General features: G+C 39.1%; 2 protein-coding genes across 2 annotated transcripts; both read left to right on the forward strand.

Moving 5' to 3' along the window:
* The first annotated feature begins 2,197 nt into the window (after positions 1 to 2,197).
* Positions 2,198 to 7,764, forward strand: LOC146375701 (ubiquitin-conjugating enzyme E2 G1-like). Its single transcript, XM_084946458.1, has 6 exons — positions 2,198 to 2,391; positions 4,931 to 5,033; positions 5,137 to 5,234; positions 5,398 to 5,576; positions 5,688 to 5,795; positions 5,875 to 7,764. Exons 1-5 carry the CDS (start codon positions 2,349 to 2,351, stop codon positions 5,772 to 5,774), a joined length of 510 nt encoding a protein of 169 aa, XP_084802584.1. The 5' UTR covers positions 2,198 to 2,348; the 3' UTR covers positions 5,775 to 5,795; positions 5,875 to 7,764.
* A 3,004-nt stretch (positions 7,765 to 10,768) lies between these two features.
* Positions 10,769 to 18,896, forward strand: rad9b (RAD9 checkpoint clamp component B). The gene is made up of 11 exons (XM_084946455.1): positions 10,769 to 11,662; positions 12,010 to 12,080; positions 12,819 to 12,956; positions 13,093 to 13,207; positions 13,303 to 13,402; positions 13,569 to 13,675; positions 13,866 to 13,972; positions 14,734 to 14,798; positions 15,054 to 15,176; positions 17,497 to 17,686; positions 18,512 to 18,896. Exons 1-11 carry the CDS (start codon positions 11,629 to 11,631, stop codon positions 18,635 to 18,637), a joined length of 1,176 nt encoding a protein of 391 aa, XP_084802581.1. The 5' UTR covers positions 10,769 to 11,628; the 3' UTR covers positions 18,638 to 18,896.
* Positions 18,897 to 18,972: the final 76 nt, after the last annotated feature.

The raw sequence follows: 18,972 nt of genomic DNA on the forward strand, positions 1-18,972 counted from the left end.
GCATAGTGCTGTGTTTAAATGCTCTTCAAAAGCTCGTATATTTTCAAACCTTTGAAATAAAAACCTGCCTGTGAAATCTTTGACGTTGAGTAAAATAACTATTTTATCGACTTTACTTTTATTTTAGGGACGTTAGATGAGAAGTTACATTTTACGAAATATTTTACAGACCAAGGCGTCTTTATTTAATTATTCTAAATTTATTGAATTTCACATGTCGCGATACCTTTGAATGCATCATGTTTGTTTTTGCTGCAGCACTGTTTTTAAAATAGTTGGAAATTTTGTTTCAACTATTGACTTAAACAGTCGTGTTTTATCAAATAACGCTATTGCAAAATTCTGTAATAAAAGTGTATGATATAATTATAATGTATTAAAACAATTTACATTATCGCTAATCTAATATTAAAATATGAGTCAAAAACTCAGGCTTCAGACTACCCTATATGCTAATTTTGAGATAGTGGATGAAGTATAATGAAGGTAGCAATGAGCCCCACTATAATACAAATAAAGATTATTTTGAACTGTTAATGGAGCAGGAAACGAGTATAACAGGTCCTCTTTAATGCACAAGATCAGCTGATACTAGGTTTGGGGGCCCATATGGTGATACACATATTTAGTAAGGATTGTGAGCTTAATATATCATCAGATTTTTTTTTTAGATGTGTACACATGGTAGCTTATTAACTTTCCAGTAGTGGATTTCAAAATATTATTTGAAATCCACACATATGGTTTTCATATGTGCCAGTTTTCAGTGATATCAAGTTTAATAGCAAGAAATCCATCTCTGCCATCTTTTTCTAGTAACCTATATTGACAACAGCATAATAAAACTGGAAATTCTGTTTTTGGTGTGCTACCCCAATATTTTAGTGGTCCCCATAAAAAATATTCTGAAGTGCCCCTGCTTAAGAGTTGTCCATAGAGATACCACTTGAATAAGCATTGTTACTTGGGTGAACTCAGGTAAACTGGGACACCTTTGGTGTTGTGTTGAGGTGATGTTTTACATTATAATTGTTCAGGCACTGCACTTTTTTGTGTGATCACGTGTTGAGTGTAAAAAGGGCAAGTGAAGGGACAACATGAAACAGAGATAACTGGATGAATTTTAAGATAATTTTAATTGAACATAACAATGTAACGTTGCATTTCAGTTGCATTAAACTGCCAAATGTTACTTGCTGAAAGATGCTCAAACCTAATTTTGCTGACTTAATCCAGGCAATGAGCCGCCACTACGTCTAAATGATGCTCATCAAAAAAAAAAAAAAAAAAAGTTTGCACATCGGTTCCCCCAACCAATATTTAGGTTGGACTGAGACTGCCAAAATCACAACCTAATAGACTTCAGTACGGCTACAAACCACACAACAATAACGATAATAAACTGTACAATAAACAACAATCAATCAGTGTAAATCATCACAAAAAGGTATCTGTGTCTATTTGAAAAGAGAAAACACTCACTAACAATCATAGTCTCCCTGAGAACTGACATCAGATGGGGAATCCAAATGGTGATTTGGTCGGGGGTGGGGTTGGCACACATTTATGAGCCAGTGGACACTCTTTCAATGATGAGGATGTACACAACCTGGACAGGGAGGAACACTTGAGCGGAAGTCAAGAAGGCCATTTACGTGAAAAGATAAAGACCATCTCTGAACTGAGGAGGGGGCCTAAGGGTACTTTCACCATCTTACAATGCTGTGATTGCAGCCATTCCCCAACTCTCTGCGAATGGTACTTATGGCTATTGATCAATGGGCTTCAATCAATGGTCATGACAATTTGCATATTAATGATCAAGGAATTGACCTCACAGCCCATTGTTCATTCCGTGGGCTGGTTTCAGTCATTGTGCAACTGTACTGTTTATAAGGTTCGGGAAGCCTGCAGTCAGCTGAGACAGAAGAAGTGGATGAATGACGAAACGTTTCTCCCACTGAAAACGCTAAGTCCAGATGAACAGAATCGACCTCCTGCGACATTTACCAGTCTCATTACGCTACAGTCTTATTGAATCAACTCTACACATCTCTCCACGAACGCATTGGCGAATTTTGATTTTGCTGCAGTACAAGACTGATACAGTTTTCCAGTTTGTTGCTTGTTGATTTGTCTTGATCAAATGTTGCTTTGAAGCCACGCATAAACACAGTCGACCGCAGGCGCGCATGCGTACAGCTCAGGCTTGTGTCAAAACACAGAGGGAAATCAGCAGCAGGCACGGGCAGCACTAAGATCTTAGCTCGGTTTGTTCGGGTTTAGCTCTTCTCTTCGTAAAGTGTTTGTCTACACGGAGTGCTTTTTTTCAACTGCGCGTGCATACCATGACCGAACAATCAGCATTGCTTCTTCGAAAACAACTGGCAGGTAATAATAATGTAAAACTGTAAGCAAATAGAGCCGACATAAAGGCTCCATACCTTAGCAGCTAACGTTAGCTTTTTTTGTGGCTTGGCAAAGCTGTGTTTACGCAATAGAAGTAAGCTCAGAAAGGTAGCCGAACAGCATAATGGGTTCCTTTATCAGTCTAGCTGAGTGTGTGGCTAAGCAGCTTTGAATAGCTTACCTGTGTTGTGAATAAATACATAATTTTGAAGTATACTGAGCTCAAAAACACCTCAAACAACACATTGCAGGACCAGTCTAGCTAGCATTTGCTAGCAAGTTGGGCATTAGTTAGCTAACGGAACAAAGGAATAATCAACCAGACACTCATCTGCTCTAAACACTTTAGCATTGTTAATGGTAGCGCTATGCACCGCAAGGATTTCATAGATCTATATACCAATACATCAGTAACCGCTTGATTGAAATTACAAATCCATAATATAGCCATTTAAGATACAATCTAACGTTTCTGATATCAAATATGGCCCAGAGTCTAACGCGGGAGGCAATCTATATTAGTATTCAAGCCCTCAATGCTGAAACTCTTATTGTTCTCCTTTTGAAGTCTTTGCAGAGACATAGTTGATTTTATTGCTGTTGTGCCCTGTAAATGACACATGGATCTCACGAGTCTTTAAAACCCGTGGTATAAAGTTTGGTTTGCAGCTGCGTGACTGTCCAGTTCCTTCAGTTCTCATCTTTTAAAAGTAAACCAATACCTCAGTCAACACTTTGCTATATGAGGTGCAGCTTTTCATTTAATGACTTTAATGCTGTAATTCAATAATAATTTACCCGATAGGATAGGGTAAAAGAACTTAATGCAGCATTCAAGATCAGGTGATGAAATCTGTGGTGGATCACTAAAATATAAAAAACAACATCGTGCAGTCTTAATCATGTAAATTATATTAATTCAGTGTTAATACACTGCAGTCAAACTGGTCCATTTAGCTAAAGTAACACATTTTGTGAGTTCAGTTTCAGCACATGACAAACACAAGTGCTATGTATGTTTGTATATAGCATGCCGTATTAACATGACAGCATCCAGTTACACAAGTGATTTGGGATTTTGCACCAGCTGACCATCACATACAAATATTAGTTACTCTGTGTGTGGGGAATGAATCATTGACAGTGTTTGATGCAGTTTTTCTTTTCAAGTCAGTGATTCATATCAGCAGTCTTCATTATTTTTGGACATCACGATTAGATTCTGTAAACAGGTTGTTCAAATGAAAATTTATGGATTTTCAGTTTTTGCTCAACTGCGAAGTAAAGGTTCATCTATTGTCTTCCCATAGTTCCCATGTTTGTATTCATTTTATTTGTTTAGCCATATTAGGGCCATATTATCACCTCTCAATTACATAACACAGAGCTAAGAGTTATTAAAACCCCCCCCAAAAAATCCAAAGACAACTGTCTGAAACAGAGCATTTAAATCAGTGTGAACCCTTGTACATATGCTGACATAATTTGGTCATCTTTATTATGAATATATATTATATATGACATCAAATGAGGAAAACCACAGGTCAGTGGTCAAGTAATTATTCCTGTTATATTTTTCGAAGACTTCATCAAGTCCTTTCTGTGGGCTGTATGTGTTGTTGGTGCATTGTATTGTAGATTTTCTGTGGACGTCCACGCTGTTACAAAACATTGGCAGGACTCTAGCATGCTTACAGACACAAAGTATAATTAAGGCTTTAAAATGAATGGATGTGGAAAGTAATTTTTCTGTTTCTTCAGTCCTTAGCAACAGACTGCTCCCATGGAACCAGAGTGTAAGATTGATCTATTTCCTATAAGACCAAGGTTAAAAGAGTGCTTCAAGCACATGCCATATTGAAAAACTGAGATATTCATCGTGATGCCTTGTGTGGGTCGGTTTCTCAGTGATTCGGGAAAATTCAGTTAGCTCAGTTGAGTGTATATAGTACTTGTTGCTGATTCATTTTTAGTCACCTGCTCTTTGTGAATTCACAGATGTCAGATACTTCCCACAGTGAAGTGTGTCAGCATCAGTAAACAAAACATGGGTAAAGAGCTTGCGGTTTACATGATATCCACCAAATCAGTGTCTGGGTCTCCAACACAGATTTATTTTCCTCTGAAATTATGTGCCATGAGTTTGTCATAATAGTTTATTTCTGCTGGGTTTTATTTACTCAAGTTTGTTGACCTAAGTGAAAAACCAGAGCTTGGTTACCTTGTCAGCTGCATCATGTCAGCTTATGTTTTCTATCAAGCTGCTACTGCTTTTCCCCCCCCAGTCTCTTTTACTTGTGTACTGTTGATGTCAGCTTAACTGATTGTTATGATACCAAAATTCTGAATATCCAGAGATACTTTTATAACACGTAGTAAGAGTAGGGGTCTGTCATCAAAATATGTTAACACCGTGGATGTTGACTTCTCTTCTATTTCTAGTGATAGGCCTTTCTGTACTACAGTTCTGTTTTCACTTTGCTACTGAATAAAATACACGTTGTGCCTCTGTTTTTCCCAGAGCTCAATAAGAACCCCGTGGAGGGCTTTTCAGCTGGTCTGATAGATGATGATGACATATATAAATGGGAAGTTGTGATCATTGGTCCACAAGATACCCTTTTGTAAGTAAGGTCTTTGGTTGAGATATTCAGAAACACAAATGATGATTTAATTCAGTCATTTGACAAGTGTTTGTCCTTTTTTTTTCTGTATTTCTCACTGCAGTGAAGGAGGGTTTTTCAAAGCATACCTAACCTTTCCCTATGATTATCCACTACGGCCGCCGAAGATGAGGTTCATAACTGAAATCTGGCACCCAAATGGTAAACCCACTTCTTACCCTTTTGATCCTTTTACTCACATAGTCTTCTTTGCCATCACTTGATCTCTGCATATAAATAGATTTATAAACTCTCTTTTACTGAACAGATCCGTGCGACTGACTTGAAAGTGTAATCAAAAAATGTGTGAAATTCGTCTCCACAGTTGCAAAGAACGGCGATGTTTGCATCTCAATTCTGCATGAGCCAGGAGAAGATAAGTTTGGTTATGAAAAGCCCGAAGAACGCTGGCTTCCGATCCACACGGTAGAGACAATCATGATTAGTGTTATCTCCATGCTCGCAGACCCCAACAGCGACTCACCAGCTAATGTGGATGCTGCGGTGAGTTATTTATGTCATTCTTCAAATGCTGGAAGTCCCACCTTTTTATTTGAGCAGCTTAGGTAATTCGAGAAAGTGTGAGTAAAAGAATCTGGTTCTCCTTTCCTACAGAAAGAGTGGAGGGAGGACCCTAATGGAGAATTTAAGAGGAAGGTGGCTCGCTGTGTAAGAAAAAGTCAAGAGATGGCATACGATTAGGAGTCAGCTGTAAATTCCAGGGTAAGCAAACTGACCTGCTGAGTAAGATTTGCATGGAATACCTTGCTTCTGTAAGTAATAACTTCATTCTTTATTGCAGTTAAAGGAAATGCCTTCAGAGGGAAAGATTCAGCAAAAGGCTTTTGCACCCCTTGTTTTGCCAGTCAAAGGAGTTGGTTGGCTTCAACCACGTTTTTGTGAACGGTTGTCATTTTCCGCCAGACGAACCAATTTGAGAAACCTACCAGCAAAATTATCCTGTTTCTTACCTGGAATTGTATATTTAATTTAATTTATTTTGAGAAAAAATAATGATGTAAAATATGTCACTACTGTAAATTAACTTCCTTTTTTTATCTGCTGCTGAACAGTTTCTACTTTATACCAGGTTTCTTATGCAATTTAGTGGTCAAGATTGTGTAAAACAAAATGAAAGCCTGTTGTCATTAGGTCATCACTTGTCCTCCCTGCTTCATACTGAGATAGATTAACGACAGCCCAACATCAGCTCTGTCCATAGATGCGATTATTTTGTCATTGAATCACCGTTGCCTTTCGTCGGCTTCACAGTTCGCCCCGTCTCGTTCAGAGGGACACGTTGAGAACTTTTTATGGTATTCACATTTTTTGAGAAAAAGCCTTCTGTTAGCATTTTCTTCAAGTGTCAGTACATGTAAGAGTTTCAAAACCATGACTCTCAACCTGCATGATCCCCTCAAACAGCTCTGTTATGTATCGTTTTAAGCTATGGATGCAAATGGAACGGCTTACGCAGCACCTTGAGAGTTATTGTTTTATTATTTTTAGACTCACACAAGCATAGCTAATGGTAACAGGAGGTTGGTGCCAACTTCTCAGGATCAAACTTTAGTGGGATCTCGATTAGCAATCAGTAAGATAAACTTAATGCTCCGCCGTCAACAAAGAAGTCTGATAATGATCACTTAGTTGAAGTTATTGAAAATCACGGACAAGTAAATCCAGACTGTGAAAATAGCCTAAGCTGTGATTATTCTGCATGTGGACTGATTAACTGGCATCTGCGCTTACCTCAATTTAAACGGATAGCATATTTGACCAGGTTTATGGTTGAGTTCTTAATCTGTTGGGGAATACGGGGGATTTTAAAGGCTCCTTAGTAGAGTTAGGCTAGTTATTCTTACCTTGTTTTGTCGTGGCACATTTGGCTTCCAATTAGTGCTTCATATTCACTCGCGGGCTTAGACTCTTCAGGACTTTGGCTAGTTTGTGGGATAGTGCTCTTCTGTGAACATCTTGAGTTCTGATCGGTACATACTTCATTAGAATTTATCACCTTCACTCGATTACTAAATCTGGGTTGTGATCCTTCACAGAGACTTAACTTGCCGCTTAGTAAAGTGTAAGCAAGTGGGGGCTGAAGGCGATCCCCCATTTAGGCTTTATTTAAAAAAAAAAACACTAAAAGGTTGTGTTTGGGTGGAGTCTGGAAACCACTGGCTTTTGTTCACCTCATTGATGATGTTGTTGCTGAATATTAAGCCATGATGACGTGAACTCTGTATAACGTATTGATCTGTGACTGACACTGAAACATAGCTATAACCATCTTTTGGCGCATGCAATCAGGTTTGAGGGAGTTGGGGTGAGTTTCAGTAGGATACCATTGGTAGTGCATTCTGGGTGAATGTGATGTGTACAGTTGGTAGATTTCTGTAGACTTGATTATCACATAACTGCTGTTGACATTACCTTTTAAAGTCAGAATTTTCTAACCTACCATGACCTCCTCTGACCGGTGTTCACTGTATTTGCACAGATTCGGTGCGTTTGAAATGTCATTAAGCAATACGCTCTGAAAATGGTGTGTCCAGGTAATCCACCCTAACGCCATTCTTTTTGTTTTTGTTTATTTTTTTGTTTGTTTTTCTTTTTTTTGTTGTTTTTTTTTCCCATTTTGTGTCAATGCAATGTATATTGGACATGATGCTCAATAAAGTGTGTAAACAGAGTGCTTTGTAATGTTGTGTTTTACATTTTTCATGAGGACACACTCTGGGTTCAAGTATATTAGACCTCTGCTCTGTAATTGGAACCCAGTGGGAACTCTCGCGTTTCAGGGCTGGCTTCGTTTCACAATAATAGGCTCTGCTGGCTGCAACATGTGCCGAGCGGACAAAGATGCCAGCAACCTCTCCGATATAGGACAGGAAATACTGCTGTGTGTATAACTGAGGATGAGGAAGCGGGTTACATTTGCTGAGAACCTGAAAAAAGAAAACTTGTTCAGAAATGGAAGTGGTCACATCTTAATGAGGTAACGCTTACATGGAGGTCCTGACATCCTCGGTGAATTAACATAACTGATGGATTTATGAATTTTCACAGTGAGACTTGTAATTTGTTGTTTTTAGATCTGCAGGCCCTAAGAGGAGATGCACGGGTGGTGAGTTAGTTTTCTTATTTACCAGCTGGACATGAACCTTTTGTTAGCGATTTTTTTAAAAAAAATTATTATTATTATTTATTTTTTAATTAAATGTTTAATAGAGAGTGCATAAATCAGAGGTTTGTATGTAGTTGATGACTAAACCTCAGTTGAAAAATAATGAGCTGCCAATGTAGCTTCTAACATCCAGATGCCATAAACATCTGGATGTAATTTAATGCTGTTGAACTATTTGTGGTAATTTTGTTCTTTTAATGTCATTTTTCTCACTTTTGTTTTCATCTGTTCATTTCTTCCATTTGACATTTCAGTTTTTAGCTTGGCTAAAACGTTTTACACTTTATCCACAAATTTAGCCTAACCAACATTTGTTAATTAACTTTAAACCTTTTTTGCTATTTGTCCTGTTCAAAAATAGTTTTTACAATTTATCCTTAACTTACTAGTGTTAGACTAGTTTGTTCATTTCTTTTAACACCGCTTATCTCTTTGCTTTCTAACTTTTGGTTTTTGTGCCTTTTAATAAAGTGACACTTTAGTTAAACCTCTTAAATCAGCCATATCTTGATTACAGTAGATTTTAAATTAAACTGGAATATTTACAAAAACCGTGTCATTGTCCAAATACATGTATACATCAGTCAGACACAGTATTAAACCCACTAAAAGAAATAACATTTTGATGGCACATGTCATGGCATACAGTCATGAAGAGCTTTCACAGGACGTGTAATGGGGGTGTACTGTGAAAACCCATGATTCAATAGCTTGCTCCTTTAGGAGCAGTAACCCGAAGTCATGATTTCTGTAATTTAAGTAATTCTGTAATTCTGGATTTAAGTGTCCCATATCATTGTGGAGGAATTTTACAGCTTCTCTGCACTCTTTACGGCTTTGCTTTAGTTCATTGAGATTTGTGGGGATCTCACCATATCATCTCAGTCAGTTTAAGGTCTGGACTTTGACTATTTTGTCACATGCTTGGGATCACAAGCCTGTTTCAGGACTCCAGCCAATCTTAAGCTGTCTGACAGATGGCTTCATATTTGACTTTATAATACCATTGTGTACAGAGGACTTCAGACAGATTTCCTGTCATAAACACAGCGTTTTTTCCTGACATGTTGCTTTTTGGTAGGCGTTGAATGTCTACCTGGTCAGCAGGTGAGAGAAATCTACAGAGGACAACACACAAATATACCTGCAGGCAGCCAACACTTGAAAACGATACATCCTCCAAAATCTATGATGTCTGCCCCTTTCTTACAGGTAACCTCACAAAGCTGGAACAGGTAGCTTTTGGTATTTTATTTATTTATTTATTTTTTTGACCATCAAGGGCTAAAGAACCTCTCCAGGGGAAAAAATATGGTGTTTTTTCTTTTTGCGATCCTTTACTACATGTTGTTCACTATGCTCACTCTCCCTCCACCTCTTTCCTATCTATCTATCAGTGTTGCACTCTCGAAAAAAGGTTAAAACTGCCCCTAAAATGATATTTATTACTATATGTTAGATGTGAGTTTTTCTAAAGTAACAAACCTAAGAAACTAAACTGGTAAATTTAAATCCACCGAGAACTTGACTCATTTGACAGTTGTGACAGATTTTTATTAGCTGTTTGATAGTTTCTTCAATTCAAAGGCCAGCTAGTTTCTTTAGCAGAGCAGGCACAGGTGAAGATATGACCTGAGCTGACAACAAGTAATATTTGCTGGAAAGCTTTTGTTGCAATACAGTATCATCTTAATGTTTTACATTGTGTTCCTTTTTACAGAAAAGCACTGGGGTTAGGGTTAGAGCACACACACCTAAAACACACACTGCTGCAGTGGAGACAGCCACTCTCCCTCCCTCCATGTAACGGGAGAACTAGTGAGTGAGTGGGGTCTGGTTTGCTTTTAGCTGCAGAGGGAGCATGGTGGCAGAATGCAGGCATGCGATGGAGGGCTAAAACCCACATACAAAGTGAAATAAAAGTTACCAGTTTTTAAGGCACAAAGAGTGTTTTCTAAATATGTAATTCCTGGTGAATAGAAGTCATTCTGTACGGGTTTAATTCATGCCAGGAGAGGAACTTAATTTTCTCATTTAAAGCATATTTAAGGCATCTCTTATATATGACCTTACTGTCCTTCTGCCATGTGTAATCACATCTGTTCTTGTCTCAGGAGCCAGCTTTTACAGGAGGACGCACACCCTACCTCTACAGTATAGCAAGCATCTACAGTACAGAGCACATGAGACGGCAAATGAAGCAGCACTATCTCAATGTCCTGCACGCATGCATTCAGTCAGGTCTGTATCTGAATTCATTCTGAATGCAGTGAAAGTTTGTCTTACACATAAACTGACCAGCACAGTCCAACGCATCCTGTGTTTTGGATCGCCCAGGTCATGATGAGACCCGCAGGAGAATGTATGGAGATCATCATTGCAAAGAAAAGAGCATGTTTAAAACTGATCCAGAGAAGAGCAATGCAGCAGCAAATAAGCAACAAAGGCAAAGGAGAAGCAGCGACAGAGCTTATTCTGATGTCACACTTCCAAAAATAGTCAACAGATGATATATATGTATTTATTATGATTTGTAAATAAGTTGTCGTAGGAAAAGTCTTACATTCATACACATGCTAATATCCAAAATACATCAATAAATGTAGCATATCTGTTTTTAAGGCAGCTGAGACTTGTGTTGTTTGCATGTTCTCTTTGGGGACTTCATCTTCCTCCCACAGTCCAAATATACTAGGTTGGTTAATGTTGTCTGTCTCTGTATTTATTTATTTAAAAATGATTATAGTTTCTAATTAGTTTTTTTTTAATTTTTATTTCATTTGAACTTGTTTTTGCTTTACATTTAATTTCAGTTAGTTTCCATTGTGAGTTTAGATGTTATTGTTTGAAATGTTTAGTTTGTTAAGATTATCTTGGTTTTAGTCTTTAATTATTATTAGGAAAATGTAGGAATATGTAAGAGGTAAGATTTAGGAAAATCATTATAGGTATTACAAAAAACAAACATATTGCTTGAAAACGTGTATTTTGGTCACATGTAAGAGGAAAGATTTGGGAAACTCAATAAAATCTCGATAAATGTCCACCAAAGCTTTGTAGGATAATTTAAAAAAACAAACAAACAAAACTTTTACCAGACTAACAGGATATATTCTCTGCATTTTTTATGTTAATTCAGTAAGTTTTCCAAGTTCGCAAATCCTTTCGGATTTTTTTTTTTTTAACTAAAACTATGTAGTTTTAGTTTTTATAGGTAAAACGACTTAAGTTAACTAGGTATTTTTTAGTTCCCTTAACTAGTTTATTTTCCTTTAACCAGTTGATTAGTTTTAGTTAACTATAATAACCTTGGTAATGAGCCTGTGACCGTAGAGTCACCGTGATTAGCCGTGACAGGCATAGCAAACCATGAACTGCATCCTGGAAGGAAGCGCTTTAAAAGGTAATATAAAGAACACTCGAAGAAGATGCGAACCGAAATTTGCTGTAAAAATAACATATTTAATTATATAATCTTGATGAAAGTTGTTCAAGCTACGAAATTCTTCATTTGGAACGAACAACGGGACTAGCTTATCTGATGTAGCTAAACTGGCTAATAATGAGTTAGCTTTAGGGGGTCATGACCCCTAACATTTTCAGACAGAAAAGTGCACTTTTCTGTCTGAAAATGTTTCGTTTCATGGTATTAAGAGAAAGAAATATTAAGGTTGTAGTAAAATAATACAGTATAGTAAATAACAATATTGTGTCAAACTTGAACTGTGGAGGGGCTGTGTTGTGTTTCAGCATTTGGGAAGGCTATTCATGCCCTGTCCCGGGTTGGAGATGAGCTGTGGTTGGATCCAACGGTCAAAGGGGTGAGCAGCAACAGCAGCTAGATGTAAAAATGCTCATTGACGCTTTATTAGGTACACTTTGAAAAAGTATTTGCCAAGTTTAAAAAAAAAAAAATAAATTAATGGTATTAAACTGTTGTAAATGGCTTGTTGTCCTATAATCTGTCAAAAACGATTGAATAATATCAAGTCACCACATGCCAAAGAAGCCCTATTGGATCGAGTTGTGGTTGAACATTTTCATGTTCTCAGGTAGGCTGTAGCATTTAAACCATGCTTATTTAGTACTCAGGGGCCTAGAAAATATCCCCTACACCATTACACCACCACCATCAAACTGGATTGTTGACAGACGTCAGGAGGGAGCCATGCTTTCATGCTAATTTATGCTGACCCCACCATGTGAATATTGCAGCAGATATCGAGACTCATCAGACCAGCCAGCATTTTGTAAACACTACAGATGGTTGTTAGAAAATCACAGTAGACCAGCACATTTGGTATTAACAAGCATGCAGCCTTGAAAGTCACTTCAATCCTCCATTCTGATGATTGGTTTGAACTTCAGCATGGCATTGTTGTCATGTGATTTGCTAATTAGATATTTGTGTTAATGAGCAGTTAAACAGGTGCAACTAATAAAGTGACCAGTGTGTGTGTGTGTGTGTGTACAAGAGCATCTGTATCGATAATCTCCAGGTGTTAAGGTATTCACCACCTTACTTCCTCCACAATAATTTCTCTCTCTCCCTCTGAAAGCTGGCCCTGAGATCAGTGAATTCTGCTCATTCTGCATACGCCTGCTTCCTCTTCTCGCCGCTCTTCTTCCAGCAGTACAATCTGCATTCAGTCAGGGAGCAGGACAGTGGACCAATCAAATGCAAGCTAGTCATGAAGGTATATCGGCATTGCTGGTTTTTCATTTGTAGGCAGAAACATCATCGTAACAAGTGGCTGTTCAGTAAAATTAGGGCTACACATCATGCCGTTCTTTCAAGACTTTATGATTAAACTGCGTCTCTTTGTTTTAAAGTCTGTGCTGCCACTTTTCCGTTGTTCGACTTCTATTGAGCACAGTGTGAAACGGTGTCAGATATCAGTCAGCACTGGCAGTGACCAAGTGATCGTTCAGTTTTTCTGCAGACACGGTAGGAAACTGCATAAATGACAGTAGGTGTGCATGCAGTTTATATTTTGAACACATGGTGGCACTGTGCTCTAAATGTCTCTGTTTTTGAGTTAGGCATAACAAAAACCTACAATGTGCGTTTCCTGGAAAGTGAGGCGCTGCAGGCAGTGTTTGCCTCACACCTCTGTCCCAATGTGCTGAAATCTCCTGCCAGGTTAGCATTTCAGCATTAGAGCCTCACTCTTCTTTTCTACAATCAGTACATGCTGGCTGCCTGTTGGTTTTGTGTTTTAGACAATACCAAGAATATATATTGACAGAAAAAAAATGTTAAAAGTAAGCAGCCAGAGCTGCCTGTGTGTGTTTTCCTCTTTCTTCAGGCTTCTAGGCGATATGGTGATGCATTTCCACGCGTCTCAGGAAGAAGTCACTCTGTCGATGTCCGCCCCGAAAGTCAGTCTGAGAAATTACAACGAGGGGAGAAATGGTCAGTTAATGTCAGACTGCCATTTAGCTCAGCCCACGTGTGGCTGACACGTTTCACAAAGTGCTTGAAAGTTGCACAAGCTTTGAGATGAACATAAAACTTCCTAACATACTGCATGTTCAGTTCTTTAAGCACATCAAAGGAAACACTGTAACGACTGCTGTTTGACTTGGATGTACCTGTGTGACAGATCACATGAAGATGATGCACACTGAGATGTCCTTACACCCAGACGAGTTTGACTACTTTCAAGCCGGAATGGACTCGGACATAACCTTCTGTCTGAAGGAGCTAAGGGTAACGGGGTTATTTTTGGAGGCCTCCTTGCTCCTGTCACATGAGAATATTATGTGTGCGGAGAGCGAGAGTGACACTAGCTCACATGTGGGCAATTCATGTCTAAGAGGTCATATTGCTGTCCTGTACTCGGTGCTCAGTATCATTTCCATGTGAACTTTCCCCTCAGTGCTGTGACTCATCTTTATAGCAAAGATGTCTTGACCCGAGTGAGGCTCCACTACGTAGAAAAAGTAACTGAAGTTGAAGGCTCCTCATTGCATGCTTTATTATAAACTTTAAAACCAAGTAGGAATGAGTGTGGACTTTATGGGCTGCTTAAAGGTTGATCTTCAGCTATTTATAATTTGATTAGCAGAAAAAGCTGAGAGAAGTGTAATGTGTAGACTAGTGTGGTCAGTAAAGCAAAATCACTTGGCTTATAGAAAAAGGAGACAGTTTTGTTGGATATTTGAAATAACAGTCTGTGTACGTTCAGTTAATGAGACTTGGCCTGCATTAATGCCTACAACTCTTCACCCTAATGTCTTGGAAAGTCACTTGGGCTTCCCGCTGTGAGGCTCCTCGTTAGCCCGCCTAGTCGTCTTGTTCCTGTCGGTTTTGGAAAATCGGGTTTGGACGGATTAGAAACTAGGCTTTAAGTTTTAGTCTTAGCCTTAATTTGATGTATATCTCCAGGCTGATAATAGTTAAACATGTCACAATATTAGCCCACACTTTTCAGCAATTAAACTCAGTTGTTGCTTTTTTGTTTTTGCCAGGGGTTACTGTGTTTTGCGGAGTCACATTGCCTTCCGGTGTCGGTTCACTTTGGCACTCCAGGAAAGTACGTTTCCTTGCTACTGTCATTACCTTGAGTGGAATTTATTCACTCAAATTACACAGGCTCTGTGGTGTTGTTCAACAAATTAACACCAGCTAGACTGCAAAATTCTTTAACGTTTATATATCACTAGTCACATCACTAAGTGAGCAGTTGTGGTGTGTTTGCTGCTAAAAAGTAAAAAGTGCTGACAAATAAAAAAAAAAAAAGAAGACGCAGTGAAGGGATTTCTGCCATGGAAACGCACTTTGTTTGCAGGCCTGTGTGCTTCTCTGTGGAGGACATGGTCCTTGAGGCCACTGTGGTGCTGGCTACGCTGGCTGACTTTGAAAGCAGAGGCCCCTCACAGCCTACAGAGACCCCAGCCCCGACTACACACAGGTAACGACCACCCCTGGCTTTACTGGCAATACTTTTAATCATCAGTGCCTGGGGGGAAAGAAGGGTAATTACTGCAGTACATTTTTTAAAGCTATTTTTTAAAATTAATTTGAGCAAAATAAAAAACCGGAGAAAAATCACAGAACATAAAAGGAATTAATCTCAATGAAAACACAAGAGACCACACAATCTAGTTAGAAAACAAGTCATTGCCAGATAAAAATGCTTAAAAAAAAGATCAAAATCATTCAAAAAACTGTCATAAACAAAAAATCTGCTAAATACTGCAACAGATAAATCATGCAGATTAACTTTCTACATAGTCCAGATATTTTATGACATAGAGAAAGGGTCCTCGGGCCTTTTTGAACAGCCTGTTTGTTTTTTTTTTTTAGTGGAGTTTGATGTCATTTGTCTTACCCAGTCTATAATATCTGATAGCTTGAGCTTCCATTTACATTTTTAAGCTATTAGCCTAAAAGTTTGTTTGTAATTATGCCCCTGGATGGCAATCAATTAGAATCTGCACTCATCGGACACTTTATAGAAAACCGTTTTGCCTTCAGAAATATTCCTTAGCTATTTTAGTCCATACTGACATGACAGCATCACATAGTTGCTGCAGGTGTCTTGGCTGCATATCCATGATGTGAAACTCCTGTTCCACCACATCCCAAAGATGCTCTGTTTTACTGAAGTCTGGTGACTGTGGAGCCCATTTGAATTCAGTGTCTCATTCAGGAAAGCAGTTTGAGATTATGAGAGCTTTGTGAGATGGTGCGATACCTGCTAGAAGCACATGTCAGAAGATGGAGACGTACACTGCGGTCATAAAGGGATGGACGTGGCCTGCAACTATAGTGTGGCCTATGATGCTCAGTTTGACTAAGATCCCCAAAGTTTGCCAAGAAAATATCCCCCACACCTTTACAACACCATTACCAACTCAAACTATTGAAACAAGGCGGGAGGACATGCTTTCATGTTGTTTATTTTAAATTGTGGTCCTGCCATCTGAATGTTGCAGCACTTCTTAAATCATCAACATTTTTCAGTATTCTGTTGTTCAATATTTGTGAGTCAGCATGAATTGGATTGTCAGTTTCCTGTTTTTAGCAGACAGGAGTGCCACTTATTGTGGTCTTCTGCTGATGTAGGTTATTTGAATTACTGTTGACTTTCTATCATCTTGAAGCAGTGATACATCCATCCATATATCTTGTATACGATTATTATTCTAACGATTTAAATTGGCAGGAGTTACATGGGTTAAGGAATTATGGCGTGTGAGGAGTGTATTTTATCATTATGTTGACCAGCTGGTGTCATTGTTGCAGTCTTTGTGCGTCCAGTTTGTCAGGTCTACAATCCAGTATACTGAAGAGCAGAACTACCTGAGCCTCTCTCCTGGCACTCAATAAGGCTGGTTTGCCCTCATTGGCTGTTTTTAGCCTCTTAAGAGGCATCATGTTGCAGTAGCCAGCCTTGTGTCTGTAACGGAGATAAATAGGGCAAGGTCAGGGCACGCAGAGTTGGGTTAGAAGCCCGTCAGTGTGACAGTCTATAATCCCCTCCTCCACGCTATGCTAGCCAGAGTCTCTGTCCTGCTTTGCTAGCCTGCTCTCTCCCTATTGTCCTCTACTTGTGCGTCTAGTTGGATCTTATTACACCATTCCCAGCTGCACTGCTCAACATCTGGGTCATTTGTAGCTCGTTTTTCTTGTGTGCACTGCTGGAAGTCTGCAGAGACATCACCAACCCCATGATTCGACCCTCTGCAGTGCTCCTGTTCCTAATGCTCAGAATTGATCTACATTTTAATACTTTTTTTTTCCTGATGAAATTTATCATGCAGGATATTTCTGACTATATGCAATGTATTTGTGTTTTTCATGGTATGATAAGTACAATACTTGCTTGCCTGCAGACTCTGGGGCCTTTAGAAGCCTCTTTACTCCTTCCTGCTGTGCTCCTAATTATGTGTCTGGGTTACGTCTGAGGTTGACGTGTCGTGTGGTTGCATGCACGAGGTTGTTGTTTTGTTCCCTTTTACCGTGCTTAAGGCTGCTTTCACCATCTGCTGATACAATGCTAGGTACTGTTTTTGTAAAAGCAAATAACAACTATGTTTTTAATATTTATATGGATTGGAAGGTACTACACAACATCCTCATTTGTAAAACTAGTAGATATGTTTATCAATACTGTCTGAATATATGTGTGTAAAAACACTCTGAATCTGTGTTGAGATACAAATTTGCACCCATGTACCTGCGTCATCTACAGCTTGCAGACACAAGTGTGTTCTGTCTGTTCCCAGCTGTGCAGATGCAGCTGCTCTGCCTGTGGGTATACATGAGACTCAGAGCAACAACCTCCAAGTTCTTCCTGATGTAACAGAGCTTGTTGAATCCAGCCAAGGCAGCCCTATAACCTACCCACCTGTTCTGATGCAACTCCAATGCCAGGGCGACAGTGCATGTGCTGGAATGACCCCACCTTCCAGCATGGTAATAAGAGCTCGCTCTTGATTTTTAAATCTTAACTGGGATCTGCAGATGGCCTGTGTGTTCCTTGTGGTTTGGATGCTCTACAGTCTTTCTGAGAAGTGTGGTTCAGGGTGTGCTGTAATGGTTTACAATATCAGCTGAGACGTGTCTTATGTTCTTTGTCACCCTTTTAGATTTAAAGACTTTTGCTGGAATCCCAGTTGAACCCAAAACCTTTTATCAAATGTCTTCTGTGCAACTTTCCCTGTTAACACAGGTTTATTGCTTAATAGTGTTTAAATTTAAGAGTCCTCTGATGAGCCTTCAGGTCATCCTCCAAGCTGCAGACTGCACTGTGAGGACACCTCCGGTGCAGGCCCAACTCAAGACAGGAAGCGTTGCCAAAATAAAGCATGCTAGTCGAAACTCCACCATCCAAAAAATATTTCAAATGCACAAGAAGATTATGAAGGAAGATGTGCAGCAATAAGTGAACTTAAATTTTTGCCTGTGTGCATGTGAAATAACTGACTGCTCCAATACTGTTCTGCATATCAGTTCCGTAGCATGTCATTATTTTGAGCAAATTAACTGTAATGATTTATCATAGAAATATATTTAGAAAAATCCCCAGCTCGCCCCTGTAGGCGGTCAATCCTTCAAGCTCGGGTCCTCTACCAGAGGCCTGGGAGCTTGAGGGTCCTGCGCAGTATCTTAGCTGTTCTACTCAAGATCTTGAGCCAGTTTTCCCTGTGGACACTGTTTTTAAGTGACCCTCATGCAGTGGGGTCAGAATGTTCTTGAATGAACTGCATACACTCATGTTTGGCTATTTGTATCCTGTAGATCTGCTCCCTGCTGTTCAAGGCCATGTCTTCAGAACCTGGTGATGACGATGATGGTGCTCCCAGACTACCTGTCCTGGCATATTTCAGTGATGAGGAAGACTATCCGAGAAGCCCGTCACTCTGAGGGAATAGCAGTCACTAATTAACAATATTCTTCTCTAAATAGTTAGAGTGTGAATCTCTCCAGAATAGTTTTTATTAAATATGGTTTATTGTTAAAATGTTTTTTTCCCAGTTACTGTTCATTGGAACAATACACCATCGATGTTGTCCGTCAATAAAAATGTGCCATCTCGGGAAGATGCCACACCCATCTGATGGTAACTGGCACGCATTGTGTCTGAGGAATGTGGTAGCACAAACAAAATGTACAAAGTGTTCCCAGACTGTAGAGCAGTGAGCCAAATGTCCTTCATGTGAACAAAACGCAGCTGCAGTGTTCAATACACATCAGAGCCA

The sequence above is a fragment of the Perissodus microlepis genome, chromosome 12, assembly GCF_051167445.1.
Source record: "Perissodus microlepis isolate ML-2025 ecotype Zambia chromosome 12, ASM5116744v1, whole genome shotgun sequence".
NCBI classification, from domain to species: Eukaryota; Metazoa; Chordata; class Actinopteri; order Cichliformes; family Cichlidae; genus Perissodus; species Perissodus microlepis.